Source organism: Lampetra fluviatilis, chromosome 4 (genome assembly GCF_964198595.1).
Source record: "Lampetra fluviatilis chromosome 4, kcLamFluv1.1, whole genome shotgun sequence".
NCBI classification, from domain to species: Eukaryota; Metazoa; Chordata; class Hyperoartia; order Petromyzontiformes; family Petromyzontidae; genus Lampetra; species Lampetra fluviatilis.
In genome coordinates this window covers 31,349,861-31,367,596 of record NC_136278.1, presented here as the reverse complement: position 1 = coordinate 31,367,596, position 17,736 = coordinate 31,349,861, and the positions used below count along the sequence as shown (strand labels likewise).

At 55.8% G+C, this 17,736-nt stretch overlaps 1 protein-coding gene across 1 annotated transcript in view; it reads left to right on the top strand.

The window, feature by feature from the left end:
* Window positions 1-17,736, top strand: part of LOC144931356 (focal adhesion kinase 1-like) — a 36,032-nt gene that overhangs the window by 6,496 nt on the left and 11,800 nt on the right. The window contains exons 7-20 of the mRNA XM_078855160.1: window positions 657-714; window positions 1,157-1,297; window positions 1,778-1,855; window positions 2,213-2,311; window positions 2,976-3,117; window positions 7,482-7,538; window positions 8,148-8,245; window positions 8,897-8,972; window positions 9,455-9,558; window positions 10,162-10,277; window positions 12,016-12,116; window positions 13,434-13,526; window positions 16,415-16,619; window positions 16,834-16,924. Coding sequence (XP_078711286.1) covers window positions 657-714; window positions 1,157-1,297; window positions 1,778-1,855; window positions 2,213-2,311; window positions 2,976-3,117; window positions 7,482-7,538; window positions 8,148-8,245; window positions 8,897-8,972; window positions 9,455-9,558; window positions 10,162-10,277; window positions 12,016-12,116; window positions 13,434-13,526; window positions 16,415-16,619; window positions 16,834-16,924 — 1,459 coding nt within the window. The remainder of the gene's footprint in view (window positions 1-656; window positions 715-1,156; window positions 1,298-1,777; window positions 1,856-2,212; window positions 2,312-2,975; window positions 3,118-7,481; window positions 7,539-8,147; window positions 8,246-8,896; window positions 8,973-9,454; window positions 9,559-10,161; window positions 10,278-12,015; window positions 12,117-13,433; window positions 13,527-16,414; window positions 16,620-16,833; window positions 16,925-17,736) is intronic.

The following is a 17,736-nucleotide window of genomic DNA, read 5'->3' as shown; positions in this document are numbered from 1 at the left end:
TTTTAATGTGACGTCACATTTCTCAAACCCCCCCCCCCTCGTCACAAATGTCTGACCCCCCCCCCCTCTAGGTGCATGACGTCATTTATGGACGGCCCCTTAAGAGCAACACTCCGCGTGTGTGTGGGTCTGTGTGTGCGTGGGTCTGTGCGTGTGTGGGTCTGTGCGTGTGTGGGTCTGTGTGTGTGTGGATATGTGTGTGCGTCCTTAACAGGAACTTTTTGTATATAAAATATAGGCGATTTTCTGGCAATGGCCCATTATTTCTATCACCGGACAGGTCAGGTCCCCAGAGGAGAACAGACCAGAGGTCACAACAAAACAATCGTCAGAGTCGTTGGGGAGACTAATAGTGAGACGATAAATCCCCATACCCGTCCCATATTTCTTTCGTGTAGGATTTTCCCACGTTGTATTAATTGAACACCAGCCGAACGGCTCTTTCTGCACGGTCGTGCATCATTCTCAGCGGAATTGCTTCAATACAAGCAAACTCTGAACCGGTTTCGACATTCAGTATCTCGTCAGCAGAGCGAGAGGGGGAGGGGGCACACAGCCCCGGCCTCTTCTTTGGAACGGCCAAGGGAGGGAGGGGGGGAGGGGGATGATCTCCCGGATCCCCAGCACCACGTGACCTCCCGCCTTGCTCCCCCCAGGCGCTCGGAGCGGGGTCTGCGTGCGTTCTTCCCGGAGTCTCTGCTCACCACCATGAAGGTGACGCATGCAACTCTCACGCAACCGTCATGCAACTCTTGTGCAACTGCCACGCAACTCTCACGCAACCTCCATGCAACTGTCACGCAAGACTCATTCCATATCATGCAACCTCACGCAACAGCACACCTTCACGCGCAGTCTCGCACAACCACATTACGCAACCTCACCCCGTCTCACGTGACCTCACGTGACCTCACCCCGTCTCACGCGACCTCACCCCGTCTCACGTGACCTCACGTGACCTCACCTCGTCTCACGTGACCTCACCCCGTCTCACGAGACCTCACCCCGTCTCACGTGACCTCACGCGACCTCACGTGACCTCACCCCGTCTCACGTGACCTCACCCAGTCTTACGTGACCTCACCCCGTCTCACTTGACCTCACCCCGTGTCACGTGACCTCACGCGACCTCGCGCCATGCGGGTTGCCTGTGCAGGTGAAGTTGCTGCGGCGCCAGGTGCAGGAGGTGCTGCGTCTGTACGCGGCACTCACCCAGGAGCAGTGCATGGAGCGCAGCCTGCGCCTGATGGCAGCCGTGCGGCCCTTCTACGAGGAGCGCGTGCCCTGCGAGCTGGGGGTGCGGGACGGGGGGTGTGGTACGGGGGTACGGGACAGGGGTACGGGAAGGGGGTGCGGGATGGGGGTGCGAGTTGAGAGTACGGGAATGGGGTGCGGGATGGGGGTGCGGGATGGGGGTACGTGATGGGGGTACGAGGTGGGGGTGCAGGATGGGGGTACGAGGTGGGGGTGCGAGTTGAGGGTACGGGAAGGGGGTGCGGGATGGGGGTACGGGATGGGGGTGCGGGAAGGGGGTGCGAGTTGAGGGTACGGGATGGGGTGCGAGATGGGGGTACGGGATTGGGGTACGAGGTGTGGGTGCGGGATGAGGGCGCGTAATGGGGCTCGGGATGGGGGTGGGAGATGGGGGTGCGAGATGGGGGTACGGGATGGGGGTGCGGGATGGGGGTGCGAGATGGGGGTGCGGGATGGGGGTGCGAGTTGGGGTTCTGGGTGTTAGGTCCATCCTGCTGCTCCCACCTCCCCGCCTCCCCCGCAGAACGAGTGGCCCGTGCAGGTGCAGCTGGTGATTGGACCCGACAGCGACATCAGCTACTCGACAGACACGACCGCCGAGGTGGGGAGCACCTGTTCACACCACCCCTCACCTGGCCACCCACCCCTCACCTGCCCACCCACCCCTCACCTGCCCACCCCACCTCTCACCTTCCCACCCCTCACCTCACCTGTCCACCCCTCACCTGCCCACCCCTCCCCTGTCCACCCCACCCCTCACCTGTCCACCCACCCCTCACCTGCCCACCCTTCACCTGTCTACCCCACCCCTGTTTACCCCACCCCACCCCTCACCTGTACCTCCCCACCCCCCGGTTGCCCTTTACCCATAATCGCGTCTCACCTGCCGCTCGTGCACCTGACCTTGACCCTTCGCCCCTCTTCCCCCCACCCCCTCACTCCCCCCCCCCCCCGCCAGCCGGTGCTGCTGGCGCGCTTGGACGCGGTGTGCCGAGTGGAGGCGGTGCAGGGAGCGGAGCGAGGCTGCGTGCAGCTCCGACTCAGGGACTCGGGCACGGTGAGGCGCGCCACGACTCTCGCCGCTCACGCACGCACAGACGGTGGGGGTAGGGGGGGGTCGTGGGGGTTTCAATCCTAGATTGACCCCTCCCCTCGCCCGCAGTGTAACCCAGCAGTGGATTGACCACAGCTGGTGATGATTCCCTGCCGTGGGACCACTTTAGCCAACGCCTGGGAGAGGAGGTAACAGAGGGCACCCGACTCATCAGCCTTGCCTGCTTCACGGCCAACGTCGGCGATGATCTGGACCGTTCCTGGGCCTCCCCTAGGTCGACTCAGCCATGTATGAGTGCCCGGTTCAGTGTGTAAATCGTCAGCATTGAGGAGACAAAGGCTGGCTGGACATGGCTGCGGCCACACCACCCAATAGCACGTGACCTAACAGCCTGGTGTAACTACAAGGGGGGTCTGTCTTCGTGTCTTAATGTATTCGTGTGTTTGTGTTAATGTTTGTTTGTGCGCGTGTGTGTGCTCCTCCCGCGTGGATATGTGGTGCAGCGGTTAGCGCGCTGCGCTACGCACCTGACAGACCGAGATCGATTCCCGCTCACGGGCCACCAACACCAGTGACGCAAATGTCTGCCCGGTCTTGGGCATCGCCTAGGTCGACTCAGCCTCAAACGAGTACCTACACGGGGGATCTGTGTCTTTGTGTCTCCCAGCCGCTCATTCTCCTGGTCCGGGGGTCGTACGAGGCCGAGTCTCTCTCCACGCTGCTCGACGGCCACTGCCGCGTGGCGCAGGGCGGCGTGGACGGGGGAGTCCCCTCGCTGCTGGGGGCTGGGGGGCCCAGCGGAGCATTCGGTGAGACGGGGGGGGGGGGTAGCCCCGAGCATCCCACACGAAGCCACCTCGCACAAACAGCCAGTCGTCCAACACGAGTGGGTGAGCACTCGACGATTAGGGGCCGTCCATAAATGACGTCACGCACGCGGGGGGTTAGGCATTTGTGACGATGTGTAACGAGGGGGGGGGGTTGAGAAATGTGACGTCACGTAAAAATGCGTAACTTTAAATAAATATAGACAACACGTTCTACTTAATTAAATAGACGTTTTAATCAATGTTTTCTCCTACAACATCAGAGTGCAGCGCCACATTAAATACGCACTACAATGACAATATTTTAAAGCGATTTGAAGCATGTTTTTTTTTTGGGGGGGGGGGGCAGAGCTTTGTGACGTCATATTTGAGAGGGGGTTTGACTTTTGTGACGCCGTGTGACGAGGGGGGGGGGGGTCAAAAATCGTCCAAAATCGTGTGACGTCATTTATGGACGGCCCTTTAGCCCATCGCGCTTTGCGAGTGAGTCGCAATATAGGTGTTCACCAGTGCTAGTACTGGTTGGAACCTTCTGGTTACACCAGCCCACAAGGGATTATTGTGTCTGTCCGTCGTGCAGGGGGGGCTGGGTGGGAAGGGAGGGGCTGGGTGGAGAGGGGAGGGTGGGGCTGGGTGGAGAGGGGAGGGTGGGGCTGGGTGGGGAGGGGAGGGTGGGGAGGGGCTGGGTGGGGAGGGTGGGGAGGGGCTGGGTGGGGAGGGTGGGGCTGGGTGGGGGGTGGGAGGGGTGGGGCTGGGTGGGGAGGGGCTGGTCACCCCGTGGTGCTCTTATAAAACTCAACGTTTAACCAACTCACGCCGGCTTGTGCCCGCCCTCACAGTGGGGCATATTTGCGGAATACACCACGCCGCCGTTGACCCTGGCCATTGACCGAGCAACCCAACGTTCCTACCAGCTCCCTCCGCAGGAATGTGTTTTAATATCGCTTGCGAGTCGCTAGCGGAGGGCCGATGACTGACTGAACGATGCGCATTTTTTGAGATGCGAGATGCAATTTTGACATGGAGTGCTCCGAGTTGTGGCGTGCAGCTGCATCAACAGGACCAGGGCGAGCGTTTGTAGGGGCGAGTGTTTGTAGTGTTTTTAGGGGCGAGTGTTTGTAGGGGTGAGTGTTTTTAGGGGCGAGTGTTTGTAGTGGTGAGTGTTTTTAGGGGCGAGTGTTTGTAGGGGTGAGTCACAGCCCGCCCAGACAGCACCAACGAAGTGTAAACTCCACCACGGTGAACCGGTTAACCGAATCGATTTTAATTTTGTGTTCGCTCCCACGCCTCCCTTTATCTCCGGAGCAACAAATGTAAACATTTTTGCCAATAATTTCGGTGTCTTGTTCGACTTTATTATTATTCTGATTAAATAAGAGTGCTGTGTGGGTACTGATTGTGCTGTGTGTATGTATGGTGTATGTACTGTGTGTGTATGTACTGTGTGTATGTACTGTGTGTGTACTGTGTGTGTATGTACTATGTGTGTATGTACTGTATGTATGTACTGTGTGTGTACGTACTGTGTGTGTACTGTGTGTGTATGTACTATGTGTGTATGTACTGTATGTATGTACTGTGTGTGTACGTACTGTGTGTGTACTGTGTGTATGTACTATGTGTGTATGTACTGTATGTATGTACTGTGTGTGTACGTACTGTGTGTGTACTGTGTGTATGTACTATGTGTATGTACTGTGTGTGTATGTACTGTGTGTGTATATGTGCTGTGTGTGTACTGTGTGTGCACGTACTGTGTGTGTACTGTGTGTGTGTATGTACTGTGTGTACGTACTGTGTATGTACTGTGTGTGTGTATGTACTGTGTGTGTACTGTGTGTATGTACTGTGTGTATGTACTGTGTGTATGTACTGTGTGTTTACTGTGTGTGTGTATGTACTGTGTGTGTACTGTGTGTATGTACTGTGTGTGTACTGTGTGTGTGTATGTACTGTGTGTGTACGTACTGTGTACGCATGGCACACTGGGTTGAGTGTGGGGACAGAGAGAGAGAGACCGCAGGGCAAGCCTCACTTCCCTTCCCTCTCCCACATCCTCGCCATCCTCTCACTCGGCTTCCTGCTTGGCCCGGTCACACGCCAACCCGGGCCGCTCCACCACCCTGCTAGCCCAGCACAGCCCAAATGAAACCCACGTTCTCAAACCATGCTAGCTCACACTAGCCTCTCAACCCATGTTAACCCATGCTACCCTCTCAACCCATGCTCACCTCTCAACCCAAGCTAGACCACACTAATAAAATAATTCTCACGACGTTTCGGCCACAACGCAAGCAGCCGTCCTCAGGTGAAGACCAGGTCTGTCGGGAAGACAGCGGCTGTCTCCCCGACAGACCTGGTCTTCACCTGAGGACGGCTGCTTCCTTTGTGGCCGAAACGTCGTGAGAATTATTTTATTATGTTTTATTTGTATTATTTTATTATTTCCCTTCTACGTGACTTTACCGAAAGAACCAAGAAGATGAATCCCTGCAGTCAGGAAAGCTTTAAATCGAAATTTAGACCACACTAGCTTCATAATCAACGATTTTTGGGTTTAGATCGCGTTATTTATAAATGTGTCGTAACCCTCCACCACCTGACACGGCCAATCAGTAAAAAAAGTGTCACGTTGACAAAAGACAAATAGTTCACTGCTTTAGCCCACCGGTGTGTTGAAGCGTGAAACCACAACATTTACAATTTGAGTACGACGTTTCGCTGGTAATTGCATCCAGCATCATCGGGCAATATGAACAATATTGGTCGCGAACGCCTACGTGTTAAACACACTAGCTTCTCAACAAACGCTAGCCTCTCAACCCAAGCGAGCCTCTTCGATTAGCACGGTTGGCTACGTACGGCGCGAAAGAAGTCCCAACGTACATGCATAGCCCATGCGAGCCCAGTAACCTAGTGCACAGTCTAGGAGCTCACCCCCAGACCAGGAGTCGAACCCTAATGTTTGGGGGAGTGGGTCATGAGAGCCAAATGGGGGTGGGGGCGGGGCGGTGTTGGGAGTGTACCGGTGTCGATCCCCTGCACGTGGCTTGTGCCACTCTCTGTGTGCGCGTCATTGTCTGCGGGTGTGTCCGTGTGTGAGTGAGTGAATCTGAGAGCGTCATTGTCTGCGGGTGTGTCCGTGTGTGAGTGAGTGAATCTGTGTGCGTCACTGTCTGCGGGTGTGTCCGTGTGTGAGTGAGTGAATCTGTGAGCGCGTCATTGTCTGCGGGTGTGTCCGTGTGTGAGTGAGTGAATCTGTGTGCGTCACTGTCTGCGGGTGTGTCCGTGTGTGAGTGAGTGAATCTGTGTGCGCGTCATTGTCTGCGGGTGTGTCCGTGTGTGAGTGAGTGAATCTGTGTGCGCGTCATTGTCTGCGGGTGTGTCCGTGAGTGAGTGAGTGAATCTGTGTGCGTCACTGTCTGCGGGTGTGTCCGTGTGTGAGTGAGTGAATCTGTGAGCGTCATTGTCTGCGGGTGTGTCCGTGTGTGAGTGAGTGAATCTGTGTGCGCGTCATTGTCTGCGGGTGTGTCCGTGTGTGAGTGAGTGAATCTGAGAGCGTCATTGTCTGCGGGTGTGTGAGTGAGTGAGTGAGTGAATCTGTGCGCGTCATTGTCTGCGGATGTGTCCGTGTGTGAGTGAGTGAATCTGTGAGCGTCATTGTCTGCGGGTGTGTCCGTGTGTGAGTGAGTGAGTGAAGCTGTGAGCGTCATTGTCTGCGGGTGTGTGAGTGAGTGAGTGAATCTGTGAGCGTCATTGTCTGCGGGTGTGTCCGTGTGTGAGTGAGTGAGTGAATCTGTGAGCGTCATTGTCTGCGGGTGTGTGAGTGAGTGAGTGAGTGAATCTGTGAGCGTCATTGTCTGCCGGTGTGTCCGTGTGTGAGTGAGTGAATCTGTGAGCGTCATTGTCTGCGGGTGTGTGAGTGAGTGAGTGAATCTGTGAGCGTCATTGTCTGCGGATGTGTCCGTGAGTGAGTGAGTCAGTGAATCTGTGAGCGTCATTGTCTGCGGGTGTGTCCGTGTGTGAGTGAGTGAATCTGTGCGCGTCATTGTCTGCGGGTGTGTCCGTGTGTGAGTGAGTGAATCTGTGTGAGCGAGTCGGTGCCTGTGAGAGTGTCTGTGTGTGCGCATTTCTCGGTGTGCGATTGTGTCTGGAGTGCCTGTCCCAATCAGCCCGTCTGTGTGAGTGTTTTTGAGTATTTGTCAGAGTGTGTGTGTGTGTGTATTTCTGCGTGTGTTTGTGTGCACGAGGTGCTCGCAAACGGCACTTGGCCCTAAAGTATTGTAAGGCTATACGGGGGATCTTTGTCTTTGTACCCGTGACGATGCGTGGCTGCCCTCGTACAGACGCCGACGACTACGCCGAGATCCCGGACGATGACAACACGTACTGCTGCCTGCCTGGTGCGCGCCCTCTACACGCACCACGCACTCACACCACGAACCACGCACTCACACACCACACACTGCACACACCACGCACTCACACACCACGCACTGCACACACCACGCACTCACACACCACACACTGCACATACCACGCACCATGCACTGCACACCTCAAGCATTGAACACACCACGAACCATGCATTGCACATCCCACGCAATCACGCACTGCACACACCACGTAACTCCACGCGCTCCACACCCCGTGGACCTGACCACCACTCGCAACGCACACCCCGCACCCCATGCACTGTGAACGCCACGTGCGCCGCGCGCCACCCACCACATACCACATCGCCCACCACACACCACCTCGCCCACCACACACCACCTCGCCCACCACCTCGCCCACCACACACCATCTCATCCACCACCCACCACACACCACCTCACACACCACACACCACCTCACCCACCACACACCACCTCGCCCACCACCTCACCCACCACACACCACCTCACCCACCACCTCACCCACCACACACCACCTCACACACCACACACCACCTCGCCCACCACCTCACGTCGTGCCCCCCCCCCCACCCCCCCTACCCGTGTCACCCAAAGTGCGCCGAGGCGAGGTGGCGCGCGCCAGCGTCCGCGTCTCCGAGTGCCTCGGGGAGGGACAATTCGGGGACGTGCACCGCGGGGTCTACACCGACCAGGTCAGGCCACGGGGACCCCCAGAGGCCCCCCAGGGGTCGCGGGCTCATGGGGGGGGGGGCACAGCGGGGTCTTACAGACACCGGCTCAGGGAGGACATCGAGACGTGATGACCCAGGGACACGAGGTCTATCTCCGCACATCCGATTAGTACGGTGGGAAAGAAGTTCGACGTACAGACATAGCCCATGCTAGCCCAGCAGAGCCCATCCTAAATCCCCGACATCTCGGTGACTCGATGCATCTGTATCTCTCCGTTTGTCTGACGATCTGACCATCCGTCTCCCACTCTCCATGTACCTCCCTCGCTGTGTCTCTCCATCTGCATGACTCGCTAACTCTGCATTTCTGTGGCTGTGTTTCTGTCTCTGTTCCTGGCGACCCCTCTATCCATTCGACCATCTGACTGCACGTGGTGCCCCAGTTCGAATCCCAGGCCACGGCTCACATCCGTTGGTGATTAGTCTGAACCGGTATTGGGGCTCCCCTAGGTCGACTCAGCCTTAAATGAGTATACCTGGCACAGTGTGTAGACATCACCACTGTGGAGACAAAGGCGGACGGGGAAGACATGCTGCTTGCAACAGCACCATGCCCTGTGCTGCCCTTTGTAGGGTACTGGGAGCATCTTTGTCTGCGTCTTGATCCCGCAGGACGGTGTGGAGGTGCCTGTGGCCGTGAAGACTTGCAAGGATCCCACTGTGTCCAAGGCATTCCTCCAGGAGGCCTGTACGTCAACATCACATCCATTCACATCATCATCATCATTGACGAGCACATCGCCAACAACAAGATCATCGTCATCGTCGTTGTGAACATCCTCATCACCAACAATACATCTTCATCCACAACTCATTAGCAAATTAGCATCAGCAATTTATCATAGTTTGTATTTATTTATTCATCGTCTTCATCATCGCCACCAGTTGTTTTGAACGCTGTGACTGGTGAGGGATAGTGGTTGAGTTACGATGGTGAATATGGTCGCGAGAATGGCGGCATGGTGGAGAGTGTGGTGGTGAGGTAATGAGTTTAGTGGTGAGGTAATCAGTAAGGTGGTGAGGTAAGTCGGTGAGGTATTATGCTGAGGTAAGTTCATGCGTATGGTGGCTAGGTAATGAACATTTTGGTGAGTATTGTGATGAGCTATGGGTTGTGAGCGTGTTTCTGAGCTCAGCTTTGATGTATTTAACGCGCCGCGCTCTCCGCAGACACGATGCAGGAGTTTGACCACCCTCACATCGTCCGCTTCGTGGGCGTCATCGCCGAGGGAGAGCCACAAAGCCTCCTCATGGAGCTCTGCCTCTACGGGGAGGTGAGGCGGCCGGCGGGCGATGGGAGCGGTGAAGGGGGGGTGAGGTGGTGGTGATGGTGGTGGTGATGGTGGTGATGGTGGTGGTGATGGTGGCGGGGAGCGGTGGTGTAGCGGTCAGCACGATGCGCTGCGAACCTGGTGACCCGGGCTCGATTCCCGCTCACGACCATCACCGGCGACGATTTATCTGAACCGGTCCTGGGCCTCCCCTAGGTCGACTCAGCCTCAAATGAGTAATTGGTGCGGTGTGTAAGCATCGCCACTGGGGAGACAAAGGCGGCCGGGCGTGGTGCTGGCCACCCACCGCCTCGTGTGCCGCTCCGGCCTTCATAGGTGCTCGCTAACAGCACTTGCCCCAACAGTTTGGCAAGGCTACACGGGGGATCTTTGTATTCTTGTCATTGATGTTGGTGGTGGTGATGATGGTGGTGGTGATGGTGATGGTGGTGATGGTGATGGTGGTGATGGTGGTGGTGATGGTGGTGATGGTGGTGGTGATGGTGGTGGGGATGGTGGTGGGGATGGTGGTGGTGGTGGTGATGGTGGTGGTGATGGTGGTGGTGATGGTGGTGATGGTGTCGATGGTGGTGTGCGTGCTCCCAGCTACGCAAGTACCTGCAGACCAATTGTCTGGAGCTGGAGCAAGACCTGCTGCTTTCCTTCGTCTGCCAGATCAGCACGGCGCTCTCGTACCTGGAGAGCCGCAAGGTGGTGCACAGGTGGGTTTACGGTTCGTCGTTGTCGCTGTTGTCGTTGTTGTTGTCGTTGCTGCGTCTGGCAGCAATACGTTTAGACGCTGAATGCCAATGTCCCAGATCTGCTATCCACGACGAGAGGGCTTCGGTAGATGGAGTGAGTGCTGGTCCTTCTTCACTGAAGGAACGTGGACTGCAGTGATTAACTCTACGGTCCATACTTTGAGTTGCATGGCCACAATCGCACTACTGGTCTTAAAATTTACATTAATTCTAGATTTGAAGCTTTCGTGACTGCAAGGATTAATATTCTTAGGTTTTTTCGGTAAAGTCAAGAAGGTAACATTTTTTTAAAATTTAAATTAATAAAGGTAAAATAAAATAAAAATAAAATAATATAATAATACATTTTATGGAGTAGATGTTTGCACATCGTCGTGTGCTGATGTTCTGATGGCATTGATGATTCCACCAACCAGTGTCTTCGAGGAGGAATGGTCAGAATCAGGAGGTGTGGGATGTTTGGTTCTCGAATAAGGAGGAGGTGTTCATTATTTTGGACGACCGCGTTGTTCCACTCTGTGAGAACGCTAGCAGCGTTCTTACGGATCTGGGTGAGATTCTAGGATGACGGTGACAGCAGCTGCAGCGTGATCCCAGAAGTGGGATCGGTGGCGAGGTGGGAGGTCTTGGTTGATGGTGGGTAGGTAGTGCCAGATAATTCCAGTAGCAAAAGAAGCTACATATGCTACGGGCTCCGCACTTTCAAGGGCCCGCGCGAAATGTTTTCAAGCTATCAATTCCGGTTCGGTGATTCTGCACTTGCTCTACTACTATAGTACTATACCGCCTTCAACTTTTACGAACGACTGGGTGTTTAAGGTTAGTGATTTGTCGTATTATCTGGCTGTATAGCAAATAAAAAAATACAATTACTTTATTATGCGAGTTAAAAATTAGTGTTTTCATATTTAGGACCCCTTTATAACATATGCTACAGGCCCCGCACCAGCTTAATCCGGCACTGTGGGTAGGCGGTTTGTTTTGGCAATAAAACAACGTGTAGACTGACTTGCAGTTTGCGCGATGAACTCTGCGGCTATTTGGTGGCAGAATGTTCGCCAGAATAGGGAGCCAGGGGATCGGTGTTAGGGTTCCGTTGTTGATGCGCATCGCGTTATCTGATTGTGCATCTGGCAGTGTTGTGCATGAGCTCCTGGACCAGGCTTGTCGTGCAATTGGAGTGCAGCTGATCTACTTTGTCACAGAATAGATCACTGAGAGGGCGGCAGATGGCAGCACATCAGCTCAGGTGCCTCAGGTTGTCCCTGCAAGGTTCTGCAGCAGGGTGATTCTTGAGATGTTTTTTTTTGGACAAATCTGTTTTTACGTGGGCCTTTGTAGTGTGCAGCTGAGAGCATAGGTAGTGTGGTGCATGGGTGAGTGTACAGGTGAGATGGTGCACAGGCGAGTGCACAGGTGAGCATATAGATGAGGTGGTGCACGATTGAGTAAGCAGGTGGAGGTGGTGATAGGCGGGTGCACGTCACGAACACCCTCCTGCACGTACCCTGTGACCTTGTGACCCCCGTGTCTCAACCATGACCCCGTTATCCCCATGACCCCCTGGCGTTTCTCGTAACTCCGCGTGACGCCGTGTGACCTCACGCGCACGATCGCTTGCGTGACCCCCCCGCCCGCCCCACCGTGACCCCACGACCCCCGTGACCCCGTCACCTCGTGACCCCGTGACCCCACGCAGAGACGTGGCGGCGAGGAACGTGCTGGTGGCAGCGCGCGACTGCGTGAAGCTCGGGGACTTCGGCCTCTCCCGGAGCATGGGGGACAGCGAGTACTACCGAGGTGAGGGGTGGCATGGTGAGGGGGGGGGGGGGGGTGAGGACGAGGTGAGGGGGGGGGGGTGAGGACGAGGTGAGCGGGTGGCATGGTGGGGGGGGGGGGTGAGGACGAGGTGAGCGGGTGGCATGGTGAGGGGGGGGGGGTGAGGACGAGGTGAGGGGGGGGGGTGAGGACGAGGTGAGCGGGTGGCATGGTGGGGGGGGGGGGGGTGAGGACGAGGTGAGGGGTGGCATGGTGAGGGGGGGGGTGAGGACGAGGTGAGGGGGGGGGTGAGGACGAGGTGAGCGGGTGGCATGGTGAGGGGGGGGGGTGAGGACGAGGTGAGGGGGGGGGGTGAGGACGAGGTGAGGGGGGGGGGTGAGGACGAGGTGAGCGGGTGGCATGGTGGGGGGGGGGGGGGGGTGAGGACGAGGTGAGGGGTGGCATGGTGAGGGGGGGGGTGAGGACGAGGTGAGGGGTGGCATGGTGAGGGGGGGGGTGAGGACGAGGTGAGGGGAGGGGGGTGAGGACGAGGTGAGCGGGTGGCATGGTGAGGGGGGGGTGAGGACGAGGTGAGCGGGTGGCATGGTGGGGGGGGGGGTGAGGACGAGGTGAGGGGTGGCATGGTGAGGTGGACAGCGAGTACTACCGCAGTGTGAGGGTGGGACGGTGAGGGGGAGCTGAGGTGTTAAAGTGCTTGAATAAAGTGTTCATCCACAGATATTTCTATTCCACGGTACCCTATTGAAGTCAGCGTTCCCGTAAAATACTATATGTCCATATGATACACAAAATACTAATGTACATAGCAATATACTAATGTCCACGTGATATACTATATATTGCATCGATGATACACATCATACACCACATAAAACATATACGGTATATATTTAGTAAACGCATTATGTACCATATAACGGTTCTTTAATTCAACTAAGACAATATATTTGGTTCCCGGCTCACCGATAATGTTGTAACGCGTGCAGGAGAGTTTGGGGGTACGTCACACGTCCAACTTATCCCCGACATATTTTAATTTCCTTGAGGCGTTGCGGGTTGGTGTGTTTGGTAGCCGTGAAAAGGAGCCATCGGATTCCTCCAGTCTAAATGAAGATTCTGATTCTGAAAGATTCTGATTCTGACATCACTCTCCCTACCAACGGGGATTTCTCAGCAACAACAATCAATAATCATCCTCCCACGACTGGCAGCTGAGAGGGCGCCGCTGCGTCGAGATGTTAATGTCTCTCCCCACCTCTCCCCCCCCCCACGTCTCCCTCCCCACTTCTCCCCCCACCTCCCCCCCCCCACGTCTCCCTCCCCACCTCTCCCTCTCAGCCGCCAGTAAAAGCAAACTCCCCATCAGGTGGATGGCACCCGAGTCCATCAGCTTCTGCAAGTACACGTCAGCCAGCGACGTGTGGATGTTCGGTACGAGGGCAAGGAGGGGCCCCCGGTTGGGGGAGAGGGAGGGAGGGAGGCTGGAAGGGTGTGTGGAGGGGAGCAAGGTCTCTCTTTTCTCCCGTCTGTCTGGATGAAGGGCAACCTGAAAGTCCGTGTCAAAGTCAGGTAGCCGGGAAATTGGCTTCAGACGCTGTCTTCCCGACAGACCTGGTCTTCAGCTGAGGATGGCTGCTTGCGTTGTGGCCGAAACGTCGTGAGAATTAATGTATTATGTTTTATTTTTATTATTTTATTATTTCCCTTCTACGTGACTTTACCGAAAGAACCAAGAAGATGAAATTGGCTTCAGTTGATGTGCGCTGGGTTGGCCTCGATGTCTCCGTTACATTTCTGGAGGTCAGAGATTCACGACAGTAGTAGATATTGGATAGCCATCGCACAGAGATGGCCAACCGCATCGCGCACATTCAGATGCACTTCTGCGGCCGTCTGGAACGCTCTTCCTTCCGATATGAGGAAGCCACCGGGAGCGATGCACTTTTAAATCATTATCTAGATTGAAAACTCATTTCGTTAGAACTGCCTTTTGTGTTTAGTTTGTTGTCCTTCCCCTGCACCTTCGATTTGCACGGTTGGCTACGTACGGTGCGAAAGAAGTCCAACATACGGTACATACATACAGGGACTGCGTGGGCTGGCATAGTGAGACGCGTCGACTCGCACGCGCGGAGCTCTATAGACTCGCAGAATCGCTAAGCGCTCGCAGCGAGTTCGTAAATTTGCGTGTCTGCGCCGTGCTGCGAGCACACCGCCCACCACGAGACGAGCGAGCTGCTTGGGTCTCGTGTGAGCTCCGACTGCTGAGGCGTCGAGTCCAGGAGGCTTCCGGCCTGGGGAGAGGTGTAGGCGGAGCGGTGGCGCAGCGGTTAGCGCGCTGCGGCTACGACTCCCGGCGACCCGAGTTTGACTCGCGCGCTCACGGCCAAGAACGCCAGCGATGATTATCAAAACCGGTCCAGGGCTTCCCCTAGGTTGACTCGGCCTCAAATGAGTATCTGGTGCTGGCCACCCACCCACCCCCTCGTGTGCCGTGCCGGCCTTCATAGGTGCTCGCTAACGACACTTGCCCCAGCAGTCTTTTAAGGCTATACGGGGATCTTTGTCTTTGGGGCGAGGTGTGAGCTTTGAGATGGAGAGCCAATGCAAGGAGGAAATGGGGAAGTGAGGTTATGGTTAGAGGCGGGGGCGGGGGGGATGGTGGGGAGGGAGAATTTAGAAATAGTGGGGGGGGGGGAGAAAGGAGTGGGGGGGGGTGCCGTCGTCGCTGGGCGAGAGAATAACCCGGTGACGTTGGGCAACAGAGCCACACGTGGGCCGTGCGGAGTGTCCATGTGTCCTGTGCATGCACTACATTATAACGATTGTTAAAGTAAACTATTCTTTTGATCATTTATTTATTGAATGCAATTCACGCGAACTGCATCTCGACGCGCCGTGGAATGTGTAACGCGCGCAGTTTCCGCAAGGGGTGCACAGGAAACCACAGACGAGGCGGCCGGGGGGTAAGCAGCCGGAACCGGTGCTAACCAACGATTGCCCAGGCTCTGCGGTCCTGTATTTGGACGTTTGGGCCAAACTCCGTCAACGATCGTACATCACGACAATCGGCACATCGTCACGTGCTACGAACACTCACTGATCGGTCGCCAACACCTCCGATGAGCACGGTTGGCTGTGTACGGTGCGAAAGAAGTTCAACGCACATCTAGAAACCGCAAAGCTTGGGCAATTGTTGGTAGCACCGACTCGCCACCTGGCGGCTGCTGCCGCTGCTGCCCTCCCGCTCGTGCCTCCTGCGGGTTCCTGTGCGACTTTGAGAGATGCTATTTGAATGAACGGCAATGGTGCCGCGGCGGCGAGATGTTAACTACCTCGCCTGGTATACAGGAGGTCGTGGGTTCGACCCCGACCCTGACGCCTGTTGTATATTTGGAGTCTGTGTGTGTCTCTCTCTCATCATCATCACGGTGGCTAAGAGATGTTAACTACCTCGCCTGGTACACAGGAAGTCGTGGGTTTGATCCCGACCCTGACGCATGTTGTATATTTGGAGTTTGCGTGTCTCTCTCTCCCTCCCCGTGGTCGCGTGGATTTTTCCACCCCACGTTTAGAATCAACAACACGCGTTTAGACGATTTGGCTGCTAAAAATGTCCACGTGATAAGCCACTTCATTGGGCTATCATTTGTGATAGCCAGGTCGCTTCTGCAAAAAAGAGCTTCATCACTCAGTGGACCTTACCTCGTAAAATAGAATAGTAACCATGCCATTTTCTTTGGATCTTTCGGTAAAGTCACGTAGATAGGTTCAAAGAAAATAACCAAAAACTACGTTCCGATCGCAACACAAGCGTTCGTCATCAGGAAGAAAAAAGAGGGGGATAGCTGCTGAGGCAGACTGTTTTAAAGGTTTAAGATGGGTGTAGCACTGTAGCCCAAGGGTCATAAACGAAGTGAGCGGGGCTAGTGATGTTAATGTGAGAAATTAACGTGTTAATGTAAGATCGGAGAGCGGCCTCCCCGAGGGCGCGGAGGTGGCTGTGTTACTGTGAGAGATTAGAATGTAAAGGGAAGATCGCAGAGCAGCAACGTCGAGCTCGGCGAGCGAGATGGCTGTATTATTGTGGGGAATTTAACCGAAAGACCCAAAGAATATGAATTCCTGCAGTCACGAAAGCTTTAAGTCAAGATTGAACCATGCCATTGTTATATTACTATTGTGATTTGTTACGGTATCACACCGTGAGAAATGATATCACGGCAACACTGGCGAAGACGAGGCTCGTGGAGCCAGACTAAGGCGCTGGTTGATCCCCCCTCCTGCCCCCCCCCCCCTCCTGCCCCCACGCTCACCAGGCGTGTGCACGTGGGAGATCCTGTGCCGGGGAGCGAAGCCGTTCCCCGCGGTGCGGAACGATGAGGTCCTGGGGCGGCTGGAGAAGGGCGAGCGGCTGCCTCTGCCCTCCGGCTGCCCCCCCAAACTCTACCGGCTGATGGGGCGCTGCTGGGCGCGCGACCCCACGGCGCGGCCGCCCTTCTCCGAGCTCAAGCGGAAGCTCCAGTTAGCCGCCGCCACCACCACCATTACCACCGCCGCACACACCAGCGTTATCACCACCACCACACCTCGATCACCACTTTGCACACCAGCTCAACCACGCATACTGGCACCACCACCACCACCACACCCAGCAGCTCAACCATGCACCCCAGCTGGAACACGCACGCGGGCACCTCCACGCACTGAGCCCCCCCTCCCCCTCCCCGTGTCCCAGGGAGATCCGCGAGGAGGAGAACGCCCAGGGGGAGCCACGCGTGAAGGGGCCGTGGCGCATGCCCTGCGGGGTTGACCCCGGCCCCCCAAAGGTGCGAACAGCCTGTACCCCCCCCCCCCTCGCAGCGTATCTCTACTCAGGCCCGGACTGGCCATAGGGCCGATCCATTCCTAGAGCCGGTGGGCCGGTCTGTGTGGGCAAATCGCAAATGTGATCAGAGTAGCAAAAACTATTTGAATAAAAATATTGTATTACCTCTAATGTGTACGCTCCGTTACCTATTCGCGATCTCTGTTGGCATCGAGTCCCCGAATATTCGGGAGCCCCAAAGATTATTCCTCACCGGGCCCCCGTTCTTTTGGACACAGCCCCCATATGGGCCCATGAGATCGCACGGCAGAATGACGCCAAACAGTTCGTCACATCGCAACGTCGAGCAGGTACTCCGTAGCTCCCCAATTTTGGCCCGGTGTGTTTTAAAAATTCCTGGGCATGTTTTTAGTCCCAGTCCGTCACTGTCCCAACGCCTACCCCCTCTCACGGGGACCGTTCCTGGGTAACTCTTCCACTAACCTTGCCCACCCAAAAAAATGACTTAATCGGTGACAACCAAAAAAACCCCGGTGTAGTCACTCAGCGGCGGGTTCTGCCAACGCCCCAAGTAGTGACGGCTGCCCACTTGGGGAGGGGGGGGGGGGGTCCTAGGCTAGACTGCCGCAGAGCAATGACGTGAGGTGATTTGAGATGCTGAGGAATGTAACCAAGCGGCACCAGACATGCAAATCGTTACATCGTTTCACCTCCTACGTTGTTGTTGACGACGATGATGATGTTGCTGATGAAGATGTTATTGACGATGATGTTGATGTTGCTGATGAAGATGTTATTGACGATGATGATGAT